We start from the raw sequence: 27,234 nt of genomic DNA on the forward strand, positions 1-27,234 counted from the left end.
GCCTTGCTATAACCACAATGGTTGGGTATATTTTCAGTGCTCTCATTGCAGGGAAAAGGGCTCCTGGTGGTAAATGGTTTGTCTGGTTCTTTTTCTGAATCATAACGCCAGTTAATCTCAGGCCCAGAGACACATTGGCCTAATGTTTCTCACAGGAAATTATTTCACACTGTCTTCGTTTATTGGATTGCGCCATGTGGGTGAGTCTTTCATTATTCTACGTGCCACTGCCCAATTTCATTTTATAATAGAAAATAGTTTGTTTGTAGCGGCTGGGTGGCGCAGCGGACATTGCGCCAATGCAAGAGACACCGGGTTCGACTCCGGCTGTCGCCGTTGCCTCCGGCTTGGGCCAGCCGTCATACTAACTCAATTGGCAGTGTTAGAGGGTGGAAGTCGATGGGTGGTAATCTGGACATTGTGGACAGCGACTCCTACAGATCGGTTGGGGACGCCTGCACAGCAGAGACAGGAAATGGCGGGGGTAGTGTTGTGTGAGCCTCCCACACGTTACACCTCGCCAATGAGAGTTCGCGCTGGCAGGTGAAAACATGTGACAGGCTGCCTCCTCGTGTACCGGAGGGCAGTGGCGTCGTTAGCCCTGGGCTTCCGGGGCTTTAGCCCTGGGCTTCCGGGGCTTTAGCCCTGGGCTTCCGGGGCTTTAGCCCTGGGCTTCCGGGGCTTTAGCCCCGGATGTTTTTCTCCTAGCCCCGGACCTTAAAAAATAAAAATATTTTTTTTTTACATTTTTATTTCTTTTTTTATTTCTTTTTACTTTTTTTTTTAAGATGTCAGCATCCCCATTGTCTGTGCTGAATGTTTGTTAGTGTTTGGTATTTTTTGTTGGTTTTTAGTACTTTTAATCCATTTTTAGTAAGTAGTTTTCATTTGATCCTATAATTCTTTCATTCACCGATTTGTGGACTTTTTTTTAGTGTCCTGAAAGGCGCCTTATAAATCAAATGCATTATTATTATTATTATTATTATTATTATTATTATTATTATTATTATTATTATTATTATTATTATTATTATTATTATTATTATTATTATTATTATTATTATTATTATTATTATTATCATCCAAGAGGGAAAAGACACTTTGGATAGTAGGGACTGCATCTCTGCCTGTCCTGACCAGGAAACACTTGTGAACTGTGATCTCCTCTGGCAATAGTTGGATATTGTAATGTGTGGCGAGGCCGCGAGGGGTTGCAGCAATTCCACTGAGAGAAACTGGTCTGAGGCTGGATAACATGCCTGTATGCCTCTCATAAGTTGTTATCCAACTCATGAGAACCTGCTCTCAAGCTCTTGCAGCATTCTGTCGACGACTGGACAGTCTCTGTCTCAGCTGATCTCCTGAGCTGAGGTCTGAGCTTGTGCCACAAGATGACTCAACTACATACTCGTCCATCCTTTTCTGCTTCCTCCTTTGGCTGGTAGTATGTTCTTCAATCCAAAGGCCATTACATATGGCCTTTGTCCTGTCATACATGTCCACTGCCATCTCTGAGGTGCGATAACCTTTGAGTGTGTCTTGCACTGTGCTTTTAAATAGGTATTGAAGATGTGCACTTTAACGCAGCAGCACCTGGAGCCATCCATACCCATGTCCAGTGTCCACTGACAAAGACATGCTCATGATACTGTGATAAACTATAATAAGCTTTAATCGAACCCTGGTTCATTTCCTCGGATAGTCAGGTTGGTTTGGGGTGGTGTGAAAGCTCATTCACTCTGGCAAGTGAACCCTGCTGCGGTTCATTTAAGATGTGAATGCAAAGCGGACCAAAGGCAGGAAAAGACCCAAAAATCTAATTTTTTTTTATGAGAAGACTGAAACATAATTATAATGAAACACACAATAGTTTTTTTTTCGATTGCTTAAGCATGATTTTGAAAACCCCACACACAATTATCAGAACACCTCAGATCCTTTGCTAAATTAAACACTTCTGTATGAACCATAATTCATTATAGTTCATTGTAAAATAGCAACAGTAGTGTAATTATGGTCAAAACCCTATAAATAGCATTTGGAATAATAGATCTTTCTCTCAGAATGAATGCAGCATGGTTTATATAGCGTTATCGGAATATACGGGGTGTAGGCTACTGACTGACTGCGCTCCGCGTAGCTTGATTGATTGATTGAAACGTTTATTAACATATTGCAGAATGGGTACAGTACAGTACAGCTCAGTACATACAATTGTTAAGGGGATGCAGACCAGAGAAAGACTTTCGTCTTGTTTACATCAGGGTCCCCCATTTTCAATTCATCATAAATCATAAAGCTCAACTCGTTATTATTTTGCGCACAGACCACAGAAACACGGGAACGTTTTGATTATATTTAAAAGGCTTTACGTTAAACGAAACAAGTGGAATTTCGAAGCTGTAAGCAGAATACAAGTCATATGAATATAGTGTTCTTCCCCCTTTTTACTGTATAAGAAATAATAGAAAACGCATTGCAATGACACCAGATAGTGGACAGACTATGTATATGATGGGATTCAAGTTCGCGTTTTTGTTGATCATAGGCATGCTGTCAGAGTATGATATCTTAATCAAACATTCTAGAACATTTGTCGTCACAGATCATGTCCTAATAGAACATAGGCTATGGCATGGATCGCGTGATATTGTGTGGACTGTTATTATTACTGTACCGGTACCACCCATTGTGACAACAGCCTTGTGAGTCCCGCACACAAACATGATGGAATTCAAGTTCATGTATTGAAAGGCAGGCTACATCATACATGCAGTGAGATTCATTGTTCTTGTATATGCTCTCGTATTATTGTTTATATAGGCTACCCAATACTGACATCAAAATAGATTGTAGTATGCCTCTAGAAATCATATGCAGCAGGTAGAAAATTGACGGGAGATCCATCGCGATTTGGAATAAAATTGAGGAGAACTTTAATCCCTGGGTATTAATCAAACAACACGGGAAAAGGCAGTCATATTCCAGCGCGGTATTTATTAGTGTTTGCGCTGCCCAGGCAGCAATGGTTAATAGATATCATATCCGACATCACCGTAAGTGTACACGTCTGTCAGCCTGTCTCATGACACGCTTCCCTCGGCTTAGTCCATTTTTCCACATTTCATGGGTGTATTCCATTACCGTATATGGTTAATCGGGGCGTTTCTGGTATGCAAATACGTGAAAGTGTGCACGAGCCTCGGCGCAGAGCCAAGGTGGGATTCATCATGACAGGTGTGCGTAGAGCCTGCGTACGCACGTGTGATGAATCCCGACTTCCCTGTGCGTACACTGGTTCTACATTCTGTGCTTACGTGTGGAAATAGAACATGTTCTACGCACACATTGATGAATGAGGGCCCAGGTCTGGAGTATATGTGAATAATAATTAGAAAATATTTATTTACAATTTAACACCTTTTTGAACACATTTTCCAAAATAAGTCCTTCAAATTCTCTTTACCGCAACAGTCTTAAAACGTCAAGACAATAAGAAAAGCGTATACATTTTCAGTTTTAAGAATTGATTATTAACAGTCATAGACACATACCTGAAACTATGAAATAATATATATCTTTAAATAATCATTTTTAGAATAGTTTGTCATATTACTCTCATTACCGCGACACCTTCTGCAGTCGACAACCTAATTTTTGTGAAATTTCATGGAAACCTGAATTTGCCTTAAAATGTCATTGTAAACCTGAAAGCACATAACAAATAGATCATGGACATGCTTTTAGAATCAAATTATAATTGTTCACTAAATTAAATAAACATTAAATTAACAGCTGTTGTGGTAATGATACATGGGTTTCGGAAATGAGATTAATGATTTTGGTAATGATAATAAGTATGCTAAGTGTTGCCAGACACAACTCGAGGCTTAAGAGCAAGCCTGTTGGTTATTCAAAGCAAACCACTTGGTGTGTCTGATTAGCCATTACAAAATTTAGGTAACACAACAAATTACATAATTATGAAAACCTCTAATTTACTGTCTATTTGGCATTTTCATATCCTCTCAATCAAATTAAGAAAAAAATGCATTTGTTCAGCTCAACTCACAACTTTATTCTGTTTAACAACATTCTGTTTAAAAATACAATAAGATGCAATCAATATACAGAACTTTTAAGTGTTAACCATTGAGGTGACTTCACTTACCTTGTAGCCATCTTCTAGCTTCTCTTCTTTGTGATGCATCATGGGACAATAAAACTTTATTTAAAAAATACTGTAGTCTTAACAGGAAGGTGAAAACTGTTGCAGAGAATGAGAACTGCATCCATGGACATTATGTTTTCCACAAAAAAATCATTAATTTGTAAATTTAATTGTATAATTCATCAGAATTTCCTTGATGACACAAATAAATAAACAATATTAATAAAGTTTTAGAGAAACATTTTGAGTTTATTAAATATAAAATTAAGTCAATGGTCCATAGAAATCAATGTGGACGCATTGCGCTAATGAGAATTTAAGCACAAAATGTACTAAAATAATTAATTGTTATGAGTAAACAACTCATTGTACAAGAAAGAGCACATTTGTATCCTTAATATGTGAGATTGTGGTCTGGAACATAGTCCAATTGCTGAATACACAGGAGAGGAGATAGGAGCGGTTTCAAGGGTGTTTAATGAAATGAGCAACACAGGAATTGGGGGGAATAGAACAGGGTTATGTTCTGTCTTGTGGCTGCCGTGGCGGCAGCGAGCGAGCAAGTGGTCCTTGTTCTTGTCTTGGGAGCTGCTGGGCTGCAGCGGGTGAGCAAGTGTTCCTCTTCGGGGACAGGAGACGTCCAGGCAGGGACGGCGGTCCTTTAGGGCACAGGAGAGAACAGGTTAGAGTAGGCAATACAAGGATGGAATCCAACAGAGCTTTAGGCAGAGACGTCGTACCTGGGTAGTGGTAATTAATACCACGACGGCTTCTGGTCAGCGTCGAGGAGTAGAAGTAGGCATTCCATCAGGGGAGGATTGAGTGCAGCTGTGAAGAGTGAGGTGCCTGGCAGCGTGCGAATCAGGGGGATGAAGTGCAGCTGTGCTAGGTGTCGTGAAGTGAAGTGATGCTGGTCGAATCAGGGTAAATGGAGGAGTGGATGGAGAGGGAGAGGATGAGGAGGAGTGTGTAGTGGATGGAGAGGGGGATGAAGAGGAGCGTGTGGAGAACGTGAGGGGAAAAGGAGGGGGAGTGAAGTATGCCCGTTAGGGGTGGACGGTATAAACGGTATACGGTATAAACGGTATGAATTTGCTCTACGGTATGGATTTTGACTATACCGTGTAACCGGTAGGGCAGCTCTAAAATAGCAATGACGTCATGTAACCACAGCGCGACTATTTCACTCGCATTTGCCCCTAAAAATAGATAGAATTAGTCATAGATAATAGATATGTGCGAACTGGAAAAAGTTATTTAGGAGGCTTCGCGCAGTGGGCGTGCCAGCCCCTACCGCACGCATGTAAACACGGGTCTAGTAGTCTAGTGGGACGGGAATGAATGAATGAATGAATGAAAACTTTATTTAACAGATTGCAGAATGGGTACAATACAGTACGGCTCAATACATACAATTGTTAAGGGGATGCAGACCAGAGAAAGACGTTTGTCTTGTTTCCATCAGGGTCCCCCATTTTCAATTCATATAGTAACGTATAGACACGGGAGGACGGCGGCGTCTCCCTGAGCTAACGTTAGCTTAGCTACCGTTACAAAATGACCCAGTCAACTATTCACTTTTAGTTTAATACATGATGAGGCATTGTCTAACCGAACGGTATCTAGTCGGCCAGCTACCGATAGCTCCTGACATCAACAAACGCTCCACAAAGTCTAGTAGAGAGACGTGTATGCTACCTGTTAGCTCACGTTAGCGCAAGTTAGTTCACCGTTCAAAACGAAATGTCCCATTGAACTAAATAATTCACTGAGGCGTTGTATTAACGTTATATATCCGGCTAGCAGTAGCTACAGATAGCTCCTGATATCAATGTCTTATAACACTGATTCGATGCGTATTCGAGCTGAGGGCTTGCTGAGCACAGTTAAGTAACGTTATGCCAATAGGGTCCAGGTGCAGCGCCGGCGAATCCTGGCCGTAGCTCTGCTCGAGGCTACTCGAGTATAGGTCCAGGTGCAGCTCCAGAGAATCCTGGCCGTAGCTGGAGGCTACTAGAGTACACACAGACAGTGGAGCTTGTTGCGTGGTGGCGATGTCTCGCAGATAATACAAGTACAAGTCTAATTATATAATATATATATTTTATAAAAAAAAATTAAAAATTATATAAAATAAATTTTTTTTTTATCAAAAACGATGATACCGTGATATATACCGTTACCGTCTATGCTTCAAATTATACCGTGATATAAATTTTAGACCATACCGTCCACCCCTAATGCCCGTGCTGTGATTATGACAGGACCCCCCCCCCCTCCACGGGCGCCTCCCGGCGGCCCAGGCTTGTCAGGGTGAGCCCGATGAAAGTCCCGGATGAGACCCGGGTCCAGGATCATTGGCTGGGAGATCCAGCTCCGCTCCTCCGGGCCGTAGCCCTCCCAGTCGACCAGGTACTGGAAGCCGCGGCGCCGCACGTCCAGCAACTCCCGGACCATGTAGGCCGGGTGGTCGTCTATCACCAGCGGAGGAGGGGGCTTTGGAGCAGGGGGAGACAGGGGACTGGAGACCACCGGTTTGAGCTGGGAGACATGGAAGGAAGGGTGAATGCGCATATGGGGGGGGAGCTGGAGTTTGACAACAGAGGGATTTATGAGGGACAGGATCTTGTAGGGCCCCACGAAACGGGGGGTTAGTTTCCGTGAGACGGATTTGAGTGGCAGGTCCCAAGATGAGAGCCATACCATCTGACCTGGTACATAGTCGGGAGCCGGGGTCCGGTGGCGGTCGGCGAAGCGCCGGTTCTGGTCCGTAGTGCGGAGCAGCGCAGCCCTTGTCTCCTCCCAGATCGTCCTGTGGCCGCCGAAGACAGGGAATTGTGGGCGTATTCGACCCACGGCAGGAAGGTGCTCCAGCCGGAGGGGTCCCGGGCTGTCACGCAGCGGAGTGCGGATCCCAGGTCCTGGTTGGCCCGCTCCGACTGGCCGTTGGTCTGTGGGGTGGAACCCGGAGGAGAGACTGACCGTGGCCCCCAGAGCCCGACAGAAAGCCCTCCAGACCTGGGATATGAACTGAGGGCCTCTGTCGGAGACGATGTCTGCCGGGATCCCATGGAGTCGGAAGACGTGGAGCACCATCAGGTCAGCGGTCTCTGCAGCAGAGGGGAGTTTGGGGAGAGCAACAAAGTGCACAGCCTTCGAGAAACAGTCAACAATGGTGAGGATGGCTGTGTTACCGTGTGAGAGGGCAAGGCCGGTGACGAAGTCCAGGGCGGCGTGCGACCAGGGCCGACCGGGGACAGGGAGAGGACGAAGGAGCCCGGCGGGCGGTCGATGGGAGGTGACAGATGGTGCACGCCAGGACGAAAGCGCGGGTGTCCTCTCTCATGGTGACCCACCAGAAGTGCCTCTTCAGCAGGGATAGTGTCCGGTCGATCCCAGGGTGGTACACGAACCGGGAAGCGTGAACCCACTCGAGCACCTGGGAGCGGACAAGGTCAGGGATAAAAAGCCGGTTAGGTGGACCGTTACCTGGGTCCGGCTGGGCACGCTGTGCCTCCCTGACGATGGACTGGATCTCCCAGGTGGCGGTGGCCACCAGACAGGATGTGGAGAGGATGGTGTCGGGGTGTGTGGGACCCTCCTCGGGGACAAACTGCCGGGAGAGGGCGTCTGGCTTGGTGTTCTTGGAACCAGGCCTGTAGGTCAGGGTAAATTAAACCTGGCGAAGAACAGCGCCCAGCGAGCCTGGCGGGAGTTCAGGCGCTTGGCCGTTGAGACGTAGGCGAGGTTTTTGTGGTCCAAACCAGGAAGGGGACCTCCGATCCCTCCAGCCAGTGCCTCCATTCCTCTAGGGCTAGCTTGACCGCCAGGAGCTCCAGGTTCCCGATGTCGTAGTTGACCTCGGCTGGGGTTAAGCGGCGTGAGAAGAAGGCGCAGGGGTGCAGCTTCTGGTCGGTGACGGAGCGTTGGGAAAGAACCGCCCCTACTCCGGTGCAGGAGGCATCCACCTCCACCACAAACTGGCGGGATGTGTCCGGCTGGACAAGGATGGGTGCGGTGGTGAAGCGCCGGCGCAGCTCGGTGAAGGCGGAGTCCACTGCGTCGGACCAGACGAAGGGCATGGAGGGCGAGGTGAGTTGGGTGAGGGGCGCCGCGACCAGACTGTAGTCCCTGATGAAGCGCCGATAAAAGTTGGCAAACCCCAGGAAGCGTTGGAGCTGCTTGACGTTGGTGGGACGGGGCCAGTCGGACACCGCTCTGATCTTCTCGGGGTCCGCCCGGATCTTGCCGCCCTCAATGATGTAGCCGAGGAAGCCGATGGAGGAGACGTGGAACTCACACTTCTCCGCCTTGACGAACAGCTTGTTCTCCAGAAGACGCTGGAGGACCCGGCGGACGTGCTGGACATGCTCCTCCATGGAGCGGGAGAAGATCAGAATGTCATCTAAGTAGACGAAAACGGAGTGGTGGAGTACGTCACGGAGAACGTCATTGACGAGGGCCTGGAAGACAGCAGGGGCGTTGGTCAGTCCAAAGGGCATTACCTTGTACTCGAAGTGGCCGAGTGGTGTCTTGAAGGCCGTCTTCCACTCGTCTCCCTCCCGCATGCGGACAAGGTGATAGGCGTTCCTGAGGTCCAGTTTTGTGAAGATGGTGGCACCTTGCAGGGGCTCAAAAGCAGAGTCGATTAAAGGCAGGGGGTACTTGTTTTTTACCGTGATGTCGTTGAGACCCCGGTAGTCGATACAGGGGCGAAGGGAACGATCCTTCTTGGAAACGAAGAAGAATCCTGCGCCGACAGGAGAGGAGGAGGGGGTGATTATGCCCAAGGCCAAGGATTCGTGGACGTACTTCTCCATTGATTCTCTCTCTGGGCGTGAGAGGTTGAACAGGCGACTAGCGGGGAGTGGCGCTCCGGGGAGTAAATCAATGGCACAGTCATATTGGCGATGAGGAGGCAGGGAGAGAGCCTGTTGTTTGCTAAAAACCGCTCTTAAATCATGGTAGGCAGGCGGAATTGCAGACAGATCAATGTTCTCATTGGGGGGGTGCGAACCGGCACCCTCTAGTGGCGGCCGAGCCGATTGCAGACATGCGACGTGACAGTGGGCGCTCCAGCTGGTCACTAGGCCGGTAGGCCAATTGATAACGGGGTTGTGTAACTTGAGCCAAGGCATGCCCAGGACAATGGGATTGTGGGGAGAGTTGGTAACGTGAAACCGAATATTCTCGCTGTGATTCCCGGATAGCAGAAGGCGGAGGGGTATGGTGTGGCGAGTAATTTGTGTGAGAAGTTTTCCGTTTAACCCCCTGGCGCAGGGAACAAACTTAACTTTTTGACTTACCAGCCATTTGGCTGGTAGATTTTTAAAAGTACCAGCCAGGCAGATTTTTTACTAGCCAAAAATTATAAATAGCTTTTTAGTATATCGCCATGTGTTATTATTACATATAATACTCTCATATGCTATTTTCAATTAATATCATAAACAACATAAGGAATATTAGCATAATTTTGAGTGGACTGAAGGAATGAGTCAGCGTTAATAGTTTTAAATGCAAATAATTTATTTAAACATAGAAGTGGGGTCGGGACACACACACACACACACACTGTGTTTCAACTCACCACCCCCGCATCATATTGTAGTCTGTCTTCAAACTTCCACTCCTCTCAACATTTTTTATATTTGAATATCAACATTATCTGTCCATCCTCAGTAATCCTCGGTTTACTATAATATACTCCTGTCCTGAGTCCTGACTAGTGACTCAGTCGTCTTTCCAAACGCACGCACACACACACACACAGGGAAGGGGAGAGTGCCCCCCCCCCCATTTCCCTTTCCTCAGTGCTGTTTACTGTGGCTCTGCCTCGTCTGATCATCAGGATTAGCTTGTTAGCTGACGTTAACGTTGTAGTGATTGGTACATAAACGTTAATTTCGGGCGATGTGGGCATAAAGGAATGGCGACGGTGCAAAGCATGTAGCTGCATTGGACTCGTTGTGAGAAGAAAAAAAACATCACAGACTTATTTCGCGCCTGTAGGCGCACTGCTGTGTTAACGCTGCTCTGTTTACAACGCTGCTCTGTTTTCAAGAAACAACACGGACTGGGCGGATATCATATGACTCGCGGAGTTGCTAGAGGGTTTTCAAAATAAGAGTATCATATTAACCTGAACGTTGCTAGCTGCCGGAGCCCAGATATTATGACTGGATCTGCGCTTGGGGCGGCAATGAGACCCGCACACGATTTTCAAAATAAGAGTATTGATATGAATTACACGCTAGCTGGCGGGCAGACTATTATTTTTAGACGCCAGACGGTAAATCTACACGCATTTGGCGATGGGAGCCCAGTTATTTTGTTCCCTGCCCTGGCGTCACGGGGTATCGGCAGGGTGTCAGTTGCAATGTTGTAACGGGAGACTACCCCGGCGTCGATGAGGTTCTCGTCGGCCCCTGAGTCAACCAGGGCGGATAGCGGGAGCGATTGGTTATTTAGACACAGCGTAGCGCTGAATAGCATGTTTGGGCCGGAGCTGGGAGCGATATCAAGACTCGAACAGACGCCCATCGCTACTGTCGAGCCCCGCCGTCTTGGGCGAAGCGAGCACGAGACAACGGAGTGACCTAATTGGCCGCAGTATAGACATGCTCCTGTGGCGAGCCTGTGTCGGCGTTCGCTGGGGGGAAGGCGTGAGGGGGAGTGAAGTATGCCCGTGCTGTGATTATGACATAATATTATGTTTTGTTTACTTGAATAAATGGTAACCTTTATTTAGAAAAGATCACGGCCATGGTAAATCATTGATTTCATGAGAATGACCCATCTGGAGACTACACCTAGTTGCAGGTGAGTGAAGGAGGTAAAGTGATCAGATCACGCCAAAACAACCCTGGCATCTGTTACCCTGAACAGTGAACACACCCCGAAGCGCAAGACCTCACACCACCTACCGTTCCTAACTTGTCTGATTCAGAACATTGTTATGTGGTTGTATCACATCAGCCTCGGGATCTATTTTACGTTCACTGAGGATATCCTCATGTATTCTCTGTTGGGATTGGTCCAATAGGTTGTCTGTTAGTCACTTTATTTCACTGCTATAGAGCTGGTGTTGCCAGTAAACACTGTTGTAAGCCTATAGGCCTGGTTTCCCACTGTATGTGATGACAACGGAATGACGGTCATCATGACTCTTGTCTTTGAGGTGGTCCGATTTCCTGTCTGTCTCAACAGGGGGGTTCCTCTTGTTTGTCAAGATGACCGCTAAGCACTAACAAGCCGGCGGTCTATTCAGCATGGAACACACACACACACACACACACACACACACACACACATATATATTATTACTGTATATGAGTATTGGGCTCTTTGAGAGTGAAGAAAATGTAGCCTAGCTGTTGAAAATGTAGGCTGATGTTGCCATTGCTTTGAATATTAAAGCCCTGGTTAATCAGGACCACCGCAGCGTGTTTTAGATCTGGAGGCGTTTCTCTTTCTCTCCCCTTCAGCGCTGTTCACTCATTTGCTCTCGCACGATGATACTAGTTCTCTTGTCTGTCTCTCTCTCTCTCTCTCTCTCTCTCTCTCTCTCTCTCTCTCTCTCTCTTTCTCTCTCTCTCTCTCTCTCTCGCTCTCTCTCTCGCTCTCTCTCGCTCTCTCTCTCTCTCTTTCTCGCTCTCTCTCTCTCTCTCTCTCTCTCTCTCTCTCTCTCTCTCTCTCTCTCTCTCTCTCTCTCTCTATGAATCTCTCTTTCTATCAATTTACAAGCAAGTAGCCAAGGGGCAGAGGTTAATAATTGTTAATCTGTGTTATCTTATCATATGGTTTGCACAATTTTGTTTTCTAAATTCATGATGAAGAGGAAATATTAAGTCAGATTGAACCACTTATAATGCCTATAGACCACTGCACTTCCGCGTTACATTGAGCTCATGGAGGAGAGAGCGGGGGGAGAATATTAATGAATGTGGATGAGAGCCTTGACATTAAGTGGTTGTAGCTACGGCTGTGGGGGTGCTGGAGACATGATCCAATAGACGTTTATACGCATGAGTCTCCTGAACACGGAGCGACCAAACCTAGATCTCTGGACAATCCAGAGAGACTCCATGGGCAATCTATCTTTGCATGCGGAGTTCGGGAGTAGGTGTGGAAAATGAACTATAGCTCGGCAGAGAAAGTGCTGATCGTCTTGGGATTGGTCGCTCCGTGTTCAGGAGACTCGGGCGTATAGAAGTAAATTGGATCATATCTCCAGCACCCCCACAGCTGTAGCTACAACCACTTAATGTCAAGGCTCTCATCCACATTTTCTCCCCCGCTCTCTCCCCCATGATTTCAGAATACCGGAAGTGTTGCGGTATTGCCTATATTGAAGGGAAGAAAAGTCCATCTGAATATTGATATTTACCTGCTTCCATACATATCTGCCTGCCGTACCAACCAGTTGTCTCCCTCTGTTTCAGACCAGCAGCCATGACGACGGGATGCATCACGGCCACAAAGTATTTCCTGGGCGTGTTCAACCTCCTCTTCTTTGTAAGTGACCACATTCCTCCATCACTCACTGCCACACACACACACACACACACACACACACACACACACACACACACACACACACACACACACACACACACACACACACACACACACACACACACACACACACACACACACACAGCTTACAGATACACATCACAACACCTTTATTATGTCGGTCAGATTGTACAAACTTGCATGTTTTTAAGACGTTCGTTCAGGAAATGCTCTGGTTAAGTGGTTTCCACACCCTTGGAGTGACTGCACATGTTTACAAGGTATGAAAACCATAGAACGCTTATCATCAGAATCTTCAAAATTTTGCCTCAGCAACTTTGTCAACAGGGAACACGTGAGCTGAGGGTTGCTAGTAGGGATGCTCGATATTGGCTTTTTTACCGATACCGATATTGTCCAACTCTTAATTTCCGATACCGATATCAACCGATATCAACCGATACCGATATATGCAGGGTTTCCCCCCCCCCCCCAAAAAATGGAATAATTTCAGGTAATTAACATTACATATCTCTTGTTGTGGAATTACCACAACATTATGCATACTTTTGACAATAAATAAAATCTGAATTTGTTCTTACTTGCTTGCCTGGGTAAATAAAGGTTATAGAAATGTAAAAAAATATATATATATATTTTTTTTTGAAAACCGATACCGATATTTTCCGATATCACATTTTTATGCCGATATCGGCCGATAATATCGGTAGGCCGATAATATCGGACATCCCTAGTTGCTAGTGACCATATTCACACAGTGGCTATTTTGCTCTTATGTCATGCTCAGGTTTGGTTCCTTTCCACCCTGTTCCCACCCAATACAAGAAAGAAAAAGAAAAACCAAACATAGAAAGATAGCAGATAGCCCGTCATGTTCCTCGTACGCTGTCAGCTGTTATTTGAATAGTAATCGTTACAATATTTAAATAGTACCAGAGATTATCAGACATTTTGCACTTAGGGAAATGTCCCCTGACGCTCAGACCGGGAGAGTACAGTTTGTTTACCACCACACACACTGTACGGTCTGAGCCGGAGCAGATGGTTTCTATTTGTTGCCTCCTCTCACTTCACCTCACATAACACAAGGTCCAGGCAGGGGTTGATAAAAGTCCAGAGTGACTGTCTTAACCGACTCGTCTCTTTAAACCTGCACGAGGATGTCCAGACTGCAGCCGTAAACCTGGCGCAGACCTTTTGATGTGACCACTGGTGTCTTAATGGGAAGCGTGTGTGTGTGTGTGTGTGTGTGTGTGTGTGTGTGTGTGTGTGTGTGTGTGTGTGTGTGTGTGTGTGTGTGTGTGTGTGTGTGTGTGTGTGTGTGTGTGTGTGTGTGTGTGTGTGTGTGTGTGTGTGTGTGTGTGTGTGTGTGTGTGTGTGTGTGTGTGTGTGTGTGTGTGTGTGTGTGTGTGTGTGTGTGTGTGTGTGTGTGTGTGTGTGTGTGTGTGTGTGTGTGTGTGTGTGTGTGTGAGAGAGAGAGAGAGAGAGACTAGCAGAGGCTAACTTTAGGGGCAGACAGGAAGTGGTGGGCTAATGATGGCTGCCGGGAACTCAACAGTCCCTCCAAGTGAACAGCTCTTAATCAAAGCTCTAATTACTTGTGTGTGTGCGTGCGTCTGTATGTGTGTGTGTATACGGGGATCAACAGACCCTCTCATCTTTGGATTTACTTACCCCCACACCCCCTCACCCACCCCCAACAAGGACCCCCTTAATTACACAGCACTCCTGGCTACTACTTTATGACCTTATTACAAGCGTATTAGAAGTAAAACTCCCTCCTCCTCGACCTTCAGACGCCAGTAGCACCAAGTGTTTCCGGTCCAGAGTTGGTGATTCCTCTGGTCCATATCTGCTGTTGCTGCTGCTGGTCTAGAAGCCTGTATCTGGTCCAGGGTTCGAAATTAACGGGGGCTTGGGGCATAATGCCCTTGAAAATGGACAAAATGCCCTCGAAAATCAGTTAAGGGGGGCACTTAATGCCCCCGACAGTTTACTAATTATATATATTTATCCGGTAATGGAGCGTCTGTGTATCGTACGGTTCAGATGACGCGCAAATAAAAAAAATCATTTGGCGGAGCCGGTGTTCTGCACTGGCTGCAGGCAGCAGCAGCAGCACTGCAGCCAGCCAGGTGCTAGTCAGTTTGTGTAAAAATGGCACGCACAATATAAATCAATCTTCATTACGACTAAAGTATCTGGTCCATATTTGCTGCTGCTGGTCTAGAAGCCTGTATCTGGTCCATATCTGCTGCTGGTGGTCTAGAAGCCTGTATCTGGTCCATATCTGCTGTTGCTGCTGCTGGTCTAGAAGCCTGTATCTGGTCCATATCTGCTGTTGTTGCTGCTGGTCTAGAAGCCTGTATCTGGTCCATATCTGTTGCTGCTGCTGGTCTAGAAGCCTGTATCTGGTCCATATCTGCTGTTGCTGCTGGTCTAGAAGCCTGTATCTGGTCCATATCTGCTGTTGCTGCTGGTCTAGAAGCCTGTATCTGGTCCATATCTGCTGTTGTTGCTGCTGGTCTAGAAGCCTGTATCTGGTCCATATCTGTTGCTGCTGCTGGTCTAGAAGCCTGTATCTGGTCCATATCTGCTGTTGTTGCTGCTGGTCTAGAAGCCTGTACCTGGTCCATATCTGCTGTTGCTGCTGCTGGTCTAGAAGCCTGTATCTGGTCCATATCTGCTGCTGGTGGTCTAGAAGCCTGTATCTGGTCCATATCTGCTGTTGCTGCTGCTGGTCTAGAAGCCTGTATCTGGTCCATATCTGTTGCTGCTGCTGGTCTAGAAGCCTGTATCTGGTCCATATCTGCTGTTGCTGCTGGTCTAGAAGCCTGTATCTGGTCCATATCTGCTGTTGCTGCTGGTCTAGAAGCCTGTATCTGGTCCATATCTGCTGTTGTTGCTGCTGGTCTAGAAGCCTGTATCTGGTCCATATCTGTTGCTGCTGCTGGTCTAGAAGCCTGTATCTGGTCCATATCTGCTGTTGTTGCTGCTGGTCTAGAAGCCTGTATCTGGTCCATGTCTGCTGTTGCTGCTGGTCTAGAAGCCTGTATCTGGTCCATATCTGCTGCTGCTGCTGGTCTAGAAGCCTGTATCTGGTCCATATCTGCTGCTGCTGCTGGTCTAGAAGCCTGTATCTGGTCCATATCTGCTGCTGCTGCTGGTCTAGAAGCCTGTATCTGGTCCATATCTGCTGTTGCTGCTGGTCTAGAAGCCTGTATCTGGTCCATATCTGCTGTTGCTGCTGGTCTAGAAGCCTGTATCTGGTCCATATCTGTTGCTGCTGCTGGTCTAGAAGCCTGTATCTGGTCCATATCTGCTGTTGCTGGTGGTCTAGAAGCCTGTATCTGGTCCATATCTGCTGTTGCTGCTGCTGGTCTAGAAGCCTGTATCTGGTCCATATCTGCTGTTGCTGCTGGTCTAGAAGCCTGTATCTGGTCCATATCTGTTGCTGCTGCTGGTCTAGAAGCCTGTATCTGGTCCATATCTGCTGTTGCTGGTGGTCTAGAAGCCTGTATCTGGTCCATATCTGCTGTTGCTGCTGCTGGTCTAGAAGCCTGTATCTGGTCCATATCTGCTGTTGCTGCTGGTCTAGAAGCCTGTATCTGGTCCATATCTGCTGTTGTTGCTGCTGATCTAGAAGCCTGTATCTGGTCCATATCTGCTGCTGCTGCTGGTCTAGAAGCCTGTATCTGGTCCATATCTGCTGTTGCTGCTGGTCTAGAAGCCTGTATCTGGTCCATATCTGCTGCTGCTGCTGGTCTAGAAGCCTGTATCTGGTCCATATCTGCTGTTGCTGCTGGTCTAGAAGCCTGTATCTGGTCCATATCTGTTGCTGCTGCTGGTCTAGAAGCCTGTATCTGGTCCATATCTGCTGTTGCTGCTGGTCTAGAAGCCTGTATCTGGTCCATATCTGCTGTTGCTGCTGGTCTAGAAGCCTGTATCTGGTCCATATCTGTTGCTGCTGCTGGTCTAGAAGCCTGTATCTGGTCCATATCTGCTGTTGCTGCTGGTCTAGAAGCCTGTATCTGGTCCATATCTGCTGTTGTTGCTGCTGGTCTAGAAGCCTGTATCTGGTCCATATCTGCTGCTGCTGCTGGTCTAGAAGCCTGTATCTGGTCCATATCTGCTGTTGCTGCTGGTCTAGAAGCCTGTATCTGGTCCATATCTGCTGCTGCTGCTGGTCTAGAAGCCTGTATCTGGTCCATATCTGCTGTTGCTGCTGGTCTAGAAGCCTGTATCTGGTCCATATCTGTTGCTGCTGCTGGTCTAGAAGCCTGTATCTGGTCCATATCTGCTGTTGCTGCTGGTCTAGAAGCCTGTATCTGGTCCATATCTGCTGTTGCTGGTGGTCTAGAAGCCTGTATCTGGTCCATATCTGCTGCTGCTGCTGGTCTAGAAGCCTGTACCTGGTCCATATCTGCTGCTGCTGCTGGTCTAGAAGCCTGTATCTGGTCCATATCTGTTGCTGCTGCTGGTCTAGAAGCCTGTATCTGGTCCATATCTGCTGTTGCTGCTGGTCTAGAAGCCTGTATCTGGTCCATATCTGCTGTTGCTGGTGGTCTAGAAGCCTGTATCTGGTCCATATCTGCTGCTGCTGGTCTAGAAGCCTGTACCTGGTCCATATCTGCTGCTGTTGCTGGTCTAGAAGCCTGTATCTGGTCCATATCTGCTGCTGGTCTAGAAGCCTGTAGCTGGTCCATATCTGCTGCTGCTGCTGGTCTAGAAGCCTGTATCTCCTCAATAACGCTGCTCAGTTGACAGTTTTGAACATTACAGTGTTTCCTCAGTAGTAGTTTTTGTTCTAGTGCTAGTTGTTGAGCTGGGGCTAAGGAGCTAGAGCAGTCGTCTGACGTCTGGTAATATGAAGGTTCCCGGTTTGATTCCGGCTCCTCCCGACTTCATGTCGAAGTGTTCTTAAGCAAGGCACTTGACCCCCAGCCGCTCCGGACGCGCTGCATGGCTGCCTCTGCTGTCCGTGTGTGTAGTGTGAGTGAATGTGAGGCATTAGTTGTCCTCGTAACAACTAGTAAAAATACTGATACTGTTCTCATTTGGAGACAAATTCAAAGAATGTGGCCCATATTTAGTGGGAAATGTGCCTGAATTGTGATGTTTTATGAATATCCGTTGATGGGGAGTGTTAACTGTCAACAAGACCAGTAATAATAGTGCCTTGGTCCTGCTGAGAGAGAGAGAGAGAGAGAGAGAGAGAGAGAGAGAGAGAGAGAGAGAGAGAGAGAGAGAGAGAGAGAGAGAGAGAGAGAGAGAGAGAGAGAGAGAGAGATTAATCCCAGATGTGAGCGACTGAGGAAGTAGACATGCTGTCTTTTCTCAGAGACGCACAAACAGGAACTCATTTATCTCTTTACCTTCTGCACTGTTATGATTACGTTACAGTACCTGACCTTCTGCTCTCTTTATGATTATGTACGGTACCTGACCCGCTGCTCTTTTATGATTATGTACGGTACCTGACCCGCTGCTCTCTTTAAGATTATGTACGGTACCTGACCCACTGCTCTCTTTATAATTACATACGGTTAGGGATGGGTACCGAATTAGGTACTTTTAAAGGTACCTACCGAATCACGTCGGTACTACCGAGTACCGATTCACGTGAGATCCGTCGGTGCCACATTTCGGTACTATAAAAAATATTTTTTAACTTTTTTTTTTTTATATATATTTTTTTACAACGTCAATGTTTCGTTTACCACGAAACGAAACCTATGAAGTGTGCCGCACGTTCACGTCAACGTTCACGCGCACAATATATGCTTACCTAGGATTTGACTTGATTCAACAACAAAGCAGTCGGGGCAATGGCAAGCCGAACACGGTCTAAAGTGTGGTTATTTGAAATTTGGATTTATTTTTTCACAACTGAGGTAGGCAGATTACATTTTTAGAGACTAAAGTACAGAAAAAAGTTGGGTACCGGTATCGGTTCAAATGTGAAAGGTACCCAACCCTACATACGGTACCTGACCCAATGCTCTCTTTATGATTATGTTACAGTACCTGACCCAATGCTCTCTTTATGATTACGTTACAGTACCTGACCCAATGCTCTCTTTATGATTACGTTACAGTACCTGACCCAATGCTCTCTTTATGATTATGTTACAGTACCTGACCCAATGCTCTCTTTATGATTACGTTACAGTACCTGACCCAATGCTCTCTTTATGATTACGTTACAGTACCTGACCCAATGCTCTCTTTATGATTACATTACAGTACATGACCCACTGCTCTCTTTATGATTACATTACAGTACATGACCCACTGCTCTCTTTATGATTACATTACAGTACCTGACCCACTGCTCTCTTTATGATTATGTTACAGTACCTGACCCACTGCTCTCTTTAAGATTACATTACAGGACCTGACCCACTGCTCTCTTTATGATTATGTTACAGTACATGACCCGCTGCTCTCTTTATGATTACATTACAGTACCTGACCCACTGCTCTCTTTATGATTATGTTACAGTACATGACCCGCTGCTCTCTTTATGATTACATTACAGTACCTGACCCACTGCTCTCTTTATGATTATGTTACAGTACCTGACCCACTGCTCTTAGAGCTGCCGCGGTATTGATGTTTTCCTTACCGCAATAATTTGCAAAATATTTCCTACCGCCGCGGTTATTACCGCACTCACACAAAAAAAAATTTGAATGCATTTTTTTTTTTAGTAGTAGTCTACTCTTTATAGCATATAGCCTGCCTCTAGTCTAAATGTCTATCTTTAGAGCATAGGTGTCAAACTCACGGCCCGCGGGCCAAATCCGGCCCGCCGCGTCATTTGATGTGGCCCCCCAAGAGCTCAGGTAAAAAAACATTTTTTTCTTTTTTTTTTTTTTTTTACATTAATATTGGGTTAAAAAATAGCAGTGTTAAAATAATTGTGGGTTAATGCGTTAATAAAGCTTTAACTTTGACAGCCTTAGTTATTACACATTCTTACACATACATGTATGTTGAACATCTGAGGTAACAAAGGAAAAAAGCCAAAAGCACTTACTCCTCAGACATTCTTTGACAATTTTACAGCCCAAAATACAAAAAAGATCCAGGCGGAATAGGTAACAAAGGGTTGAAGAAATATTGTCTGAACTGTCGGATGCAAACTGGCTGTGTGACATAACCGAGCATCTCGCTCAATTGAATAAGAAGCTGTAGGGACGCAAACAAGTCCCACCCAAAACTTGACCAATATAGTTGTGAACTGAGACAACCCTTATTTTGTTATTTTTGAGTACAGTTACAGTTGTGTGTTCATGCAGACACATAATAGCAATTTCATTACAAATTGAAAATGGGGGACCCTGATGTAAACAAGTCGAAAGTCTTTCTCTGGTCTGCATCCCCTTAACAATTGTGTGTATTGAGCTGTACTGTACTGTACCCATTCTGCAATCTGTTAATTAAAGTTAATTAAACTATCTTCCATTAGTTCCTCTGCAAGGTTGTGTGCAGCCATTTGTTTTTGTAACATCTGCTACATCTGTCCCACGTGTTCTTTGCAGCTCACAGTTGTTAGTTCTGCCCCTCTTGACTTAACAAACTTAATGTCATAGCTTGTATTTGATGATATTCTTCTTTGTTATTTACTTGAATGGTTTGATCATTGATTGGTGGAGTAATATGGAGTTCTGATAAACTAAAATTATTTGTTAAAATAACATAAGCTAACATATATTTTTACATTTATGCAAATGAATATGCAATATGTATAACTTTAATAAGTAATAAATACAGAAACACCATGTTTAACAATATGTAAATGTGTAGCTACATTTATTTTACATTACATTAACATTTATACGGTCTTTGGCCCTTTGAGGGCAACCATAATGCTGATGTGGCCCTCTGTGAAAATGAGTTTGACACCCCTGCTTTAGAGGATGACTTTGCAGCATGAATATTGTTTGGGATTCGGCAAGCACGCATTAGTTATTGAAAGTGAAACACGGATTCGAAGTTTCCCCTCTGGTCGTGCGCAGTTCACTCGGTGTCGCGGGCAGTTACCCCTAACCCCCCCGACCCTTTCTTATTATTATTACTATAAAGTTACTACTTTATAATAAAGGCATTCGTTTTGTGGCATTAACATTATATAGTTATACGTTCAATAACATCAGCGTATTTACCGGACCATATCAAGGCAAGCAATACTCTATTCATATCTCAGTTCCTTTCTTTGCTCAGAGCGTGCTGAGTTGTCCCATTCTGCGGTCTGTTAATAAAGTTTTCAATCAGACAAGTGTATAGAACGAAGGGCTTTTATTATAACATTCGTTGCAGACAGTAAAATCATTATGTCTCGTTTAGTACTCCTTAGGAGCGATGGTAGTCCACTCCGGCGGAGAGTTAAAGCTAACGTTATTAGCCGTGTTGTGATGAGCTGACATTCAGGAAGTAAAAACCTAATACGCGCTTGCCGATTGGTGGTAACACACTGCATGACGCTACAACGTGTGACGCGTCTCTCTTCTGACCAATCAGTGGTCTGCAATGTTTCACGTGACTTTTCTGGTACCCAATAGGGTCGCTTGGAACCTCGATAGAAGAGTAGGGTATATCTGCAGAGCCGCAAGCCCAACGAGAGGAGGGTAATTTATTATTATTATTATAAAAAACAGCGGTGACGCGGTATTCAGCCTACTCTGCGGTGGTCGTGATGTAACAGCGATACCGCGGTAATGCGGTAATTGCGGCAGCTCTAACTGCTCTCTTTATGATTATGTTACAGTACCTGACCCACTGCTCTCTTTATGATTATGTTACAGTACCTGACCCGCTGCTCTCTTTATGATTACGTTACAGTACCTGACCCAATGCTCTCTTTATGATTATGTTACAGTACCTGACCCACTGCTCTCTTTATGATTACGTTACAGTACCTGACCCGCTGCTCTCTTTATGATTACATTACAGTACCTGACCCACTGCTCTCTTTATGATTACGTTACAGTACCTGACCTGCTGCTCTCTTTATGATTACATTACAGTACCTGACCTGCTGCTCTCTTTAAGATTACATTACAGTACCTGACCCGCTGCTCTCTTCATGATTATGTTACAGTACCTGACCCGCTGCTCTCTTTATGATTATGTTACAGTACCTGACCCACTGCTCTCTTTATGATTACGTTACAGTACCTGACCCACTGCTCTCTTTATGATTACATTACAGTACATGACCCGCTGCTCTCTTTATGATTACGTTACAGTACCTGACCCGCTGCTCTCTTTAAGATTACATTACAGTACATGACCCACTGCTCTCTTTAAGATTACGTTACAGTACCTGACCCACTGCTCTCTTTATGATTACATTACAGTACATGACCCACTGCTCTCTTTATGATTATGTTACAGTACATGACCCGCTGCTCTCTTTATGATTACATTACAGTACCTGACCCACTGCTCTCTTTATGATTACATTACAGTACCTGACCCACTGCTCTCTTTATGATTACATTACAGTACCTGACCCGCTGCTCTCTTTAAGATTACGTTACAGTACCTGACCTGCTGCTCTCTTTATGATTATGTTACAGTACCTGACCCACTGCTCTCTTTAAGATTACGTTACAGTACCTGACACACTGCTCTCTTTATGATTACATTACAGTACCTGACCCACTGCTCTCTTTATGATTATGTTACAGTACCTGACCCACTGCTCTCTTTATGATTACGTTACAGTACCTGACCTGCTGCTCTCTTTATGATTACGTTACAGTACCTGACCTGCTGCTCTCTTTATGATTACATTACAGTACCTGACCTGCTGCTCTCTTTATGATTACGTTACAGTACCTGACCTGCTGCTCTCTTTATGATTACGTTACAGTACCTGACCCGCTGCTCTCTTTAAGATTACGTTACAGTGCCTGACCCGCTGCTCTCTTTAAGGGGAGACACTACAGGTGAATAGGGTAAACAAATTAACTAATAGATATCACAATGAAACTTCCCCAGTTGATTACTTATATTAAGACAAGACTTTTTTGTATTACAAGTTTTCTGAAATTGTATGTTTAAATATGCAAATGAGGCATGATCTACTTAAATATGCACTAATTTGCATATGATTCCAGGACAGAAATCTGAACATTGGATAAAGCCATTTTCAAAATTATAGTTTAATTTTGTTGACATATTAGAGCCAAAGGTTATTACAGAGGGGATTTTGGATATCTCTTTTTATCACTCCATAAATCAGAAAATACTCCATTCAGTAAATTTTTATGGTAAAATTCCATATTTCGCCATGTTTTTACAAATAAAATGTGATATAAATCAGGGTATGAATGCGATATCAACAAACCCTTCTGTAAATACCTTCAGAACATAGATATGAATAGAACTGGAAGGTTTGGTGTATGTGAGTATGTACCTGACCCGCTGCTCTCTTTATGATTACATTACAGTACATGACCCGCTGCTCTCTTTATGATTACGTTACAGTACATGACCCGCTGCTCTCTTTATGATTATGTTACAGTACCTGACCCACTGCTCTCTTTGTCCACAGATCTTCGGAGGGTTGATCATGGGCTTTGGACTGTGGCTTCTCCTGGACAATCAGAGTTTCATTGCTGTTCTACGTAAGTGATATGATACACATGTAGTACATACTACATACTAACCATATACACACATACAGTACATATACATACACACATACACACAAACATACATGCATGTACACACACACACACACATACATACATGTGTACACACACACACACATACATACATACATACATACATACATACATACATACATACATACATACATACATACATACATACATACATACATGCATGCATGCATGCATGCATGCATGCACATACCCTATACCAGTGGTTCCCAAAGTGTGGGACGCGGAGGTACTGCAGGTGGGGCACGGAAACATTTATAAAAAGAAGAATATTAAATTAGTCTACCAAAACTGATAAACGTCAACAAAAGTGAATTGACTGTCATGTGTTATTCCTTATACAGAGCACATTCAGAAGCCTAAATACGTTTAGCCACAGAAGGTGTTAACACTTTGATAGCCACTCACGGCTAAACTCGTGTTTACGATAGTTACGTTGAAAGCCACTCACGAGATTTCTCGGAATTTTTTTTTTTTTTTAAGCGATCTGAAATCATATTGCATCACGCGAGCCTACCCTAGCCTACCCAAGGGCCGCCGGCGATCAGATGTGAAAAAAGCGCCCCCTATCGTCTCCCAGATGGTAAATCACCCTTTTGGAATGGACTCAATGAAAATGGATGGGGAAAAAAAATATTCCAGTCCACATTTCACTTCTCACCCATGCAGCCGGAGTACCAGAGTTCATTCAGGGGGCTCTGAGCCCCGCGGATCATGAGTTCTACTGTATACACGTTAGATCTATACACTTATCGATTTTTTCGAATGGTGATCAGGAATTGGAATATACCAGTTGGATACCATCTGATGTCAGGTAAGGATTCTATGTTATCAGTGTTAGGATAATCAGACTCGTTTTGATGAAGATATAAGCTTTTTTTGTGATATGTGCTCCAGCGGTTTCACTGTAAAATCGACGAGGAAATGAAAGCAGCTATTATCAGCGCGCGCCTCGAACGTGCGTGCATGCACGTATACTATTGATCATCTAGCGTTTATTTGAAAACGATTCATAAATAGGCCGACAATTATCAACGTTCTGGAATATTCCAGTAAAAGGCGATTATCACAGAATGGGCTGTTTTTCACCTCAAAACTAGGGATGCACGATAATTATCTGGCCGATATCAGCAATTATGACGTCATCCCGATAAACCCGATAACGTTATTAATAGCTCCGATAATATATATTTTTGGTAAAAAAAATGCGGTGTGGGTGAATTTGGATGAAGTGCGTTTGTTTTGACTGTCGGCTCCTCTCGTTTTGCCAGTACTGTGGTACGACTGGTAGCGTGTGGTTTAGGAACAGGGCGTTTTACACAAATCCAGCGCTCCCTTTCTTGGCTGTGACGTAGCCACGTACGTTTCTTGAAAGCAGCGCGGATGTAAACAAAGATGGCGACGCTAGTGGGGATTGTTTCAGAGGGAAAAAGTTCGCTTGCTATTTGTAATAAATGCAATGCAGAAGTTCCACGAGGAGGGAAAAGTGCAGCGGCTTGTGATACATCCAACCTAGCAGGTCACCTGCGGCATCACCACCGCTGCGATGGTGTGTTATTGTGTTAACTTAAAAGCCTGCGACGATGCGGGGAGCTAAGCAAAGCTAGCCCCTTTCATGGCTGATGCAACCCTTGGTTGAATACGCAGTCACTTATTGCTCCGTAGTAGCTAGGTTAATTTGCACCACCAAGGACTGCTTAAAAGCTAGCGGCTTGAGCCCTTGGGTCATTTCTGTCAAACTTCTTTAATTTAGCAAATGACTCGTCAATAGGTACAAGCGTGCTTGCGCCGTCGTCGTAGGCTTCTAACACCATCGCAGCGGTGGTGATGCCGCAGGCGACCTGCTAGGCTATGTGTCCACTCAAAGCCTTTCTTTCAAGGCGGACAGCTTTGAAAAAAGAAGAAAAAAAAGCTTCGAGAGTCTTAGGTTGGATGTATTATAAGTTGTTGACGGATTGTGAATTTTCATTTGGAAAAATAAATATGGTCACTTTATCAGTCAAAACTGTTGTCTTGGCTTTTGTTTCTGTTGTCTGGTTAGGTCAAAACTACAGGAATATACATTTAAGTTGGTGTTAAGTTATTGTCCTGGGAAGTCTTTTTATGTATTATTATTATTATTATTGTATTGTGATATGTTTTGTTTCATGTTGGAAAGAAAAAGAAAAAAAAATTGATAAAAAAAAATATATACATTAAAAAAAAAGATTAATACAATAAATATCGGTTATCGATATCGGTTATCGGCTTGAGGAGCATAAAGTTATCGGTATCGGTGTCAAAAGATCTATATCGTGCATCCCTACTCAAAACGGGTGCTTTTCAAAATGCTCTCAAACGGAAATGAAGCGATAAAAAACCAATCTGCCTTGACAACACTGACTGGAAATTGATTCTTTGATAAGCGACGGGCAGATTAGACACATAGCCATAATTTAAAACATAGATTAGGCGATATTAACGTTAACATTGGCGCCGATGGTGGCATTCAAGCACCAAGTTGTGCGCCCCCTGGTGGCACTGAAAGTGTTAATGTGAAAGTATTGTAAGTTTGTGTTTCAGGCTAGTTAGCTATTGTCCAATGAGAGAGTGAGATGTAATGTTATGCTACCCTGCTTGAGAGGAATTTGTGAGAGGAATCGAACAAAAATGGAGATGTTTCTGGTAACAGTTAAAAGACAAGCGACAAGTACTCCAGCTACAACTTTTGAGAAGTGACAATCTCAAAACAAAGCTACCCTGCTTTGAGAAGATTTGCAAGGGAAAGCAAGCACACACAAGTCACTGAATGTAGGCTAGAATGTGATTTATTTGCAACCTGCAGTAGTTAACCCATTCTCTGCCACCACTTTGACCATCCTAAACCATCCTCTGCCAGCGCTATTTGTCTATGGAGATGTTCACCTTCTTTGCAGGGCTATAACTTTTTAAATTGTATTGCTAAATTGACATTACTATGGCCCATTCAACATCAATTATCTATCGTTCAGGATGTAGGAACGTTTTACTTTTTCATTCACACATTCATACTAAAATACCGCCTAGAGCAGGGGTGGCCAACCAGTCAGAGACTAAGAGCCACAAAAATTACTGTGGTACCACAAAGAGCCACACCATATACCAGCGTTTCTCAACCTTTTTTTTCAGTCACGGCACCCTTCATGTGTTTATAGGTCTCACCCTCTGGCCTCTGAAGTTGCTAATGTCTTTTTTATTTGGGCCTCACAGGGTTAAAAGTACCCTGTGAGACCCACGGTTGCAAAATTACAAAATCACTTTTAGCCATTTAAAAAAAGAATGTTTATTTAAAAAATGTTAAAGGGGAACTATTTGACTATTTCTTTCACTATTTGGGCACTTTTACACAATTCCTGTGAGTCTATGGAACACCTAGGTTTTTTTCAAATGGTGAGGTAAGTACCACGTCCTTCCTTCCTCTAGATTTAACGTACGGTTTGTATTTCTAATCAAGTACTCAAAAACCACATTTTTCTATCTCAAGATCTTAAGCCGTTTTGAGGCTGGGCTCCAACCACTGTGTGGCCTGGTGCCAACTGCCACATCAACTGCCACATTATTATGCAGCTGAGAAATCTCTGACATCACAGATATGCAAATTTTCAGATGACTCAGTTCAGTGAGGGTGAATATTGTGAGAGGAGAATTGGAAGAATGCGCCAAATATGAGAATTATAGACATAGATCCTATTAATATAAGTCCACATAGCTAAGAAACAATGGTAAACACTGAAAAAGGCCATTTATAAGATAGTTCCCATTTAAGCACATGTATAGTCAATTGGTCCTGTTGTTCAGCCTCACAA

General features: G+C 44.6%; 1 protein-coding gene across 1 annotated transcript in view; it reads left to right on the plus strand.

Moving 5' to 3' along the window:
- LOC311245455 (CD82 antigen-like) overlaps nucleotides 1–27,234 on the plus strand; it is a gene marked incomplete at its 3' end in the record, with an annotated part of 65,979 nt that overhangs the window by 15,714 nt on the left and 23,031 nt on the right. The window contains exons 2-3 of the mRNA XM_084335297.1: nucleotides 12,619–12,691; nucleotides 23,281–23,353. Coding sequence (XP_084191423.1) covers nucleotides 12,629–12,691; nucleotides 23,281–23,353 — 136 coding nt within the window. The 5' untranslated portion in view covers nucleotides 12,619–12,628. The remainder of the gene's footprint in view (nucleotides 1–12,618; nucleotides 12,692–23,280; nucleotides 23,354–27,234) is intronic.

The sequence above is a fragment of the Notolepis coatsorum genome, assembly GCF_963971535.1.
Source record: "Notolepis coatsorum genome assembly, chromosome: 18".
NCBI classification, from domain to species: domain Eukaryota; kingdom Metazoa; phylum Chordata; class Actinopteri; order Aulopiformes; family Paralepididae; genus Notolepis; species Notolepis coatsorum.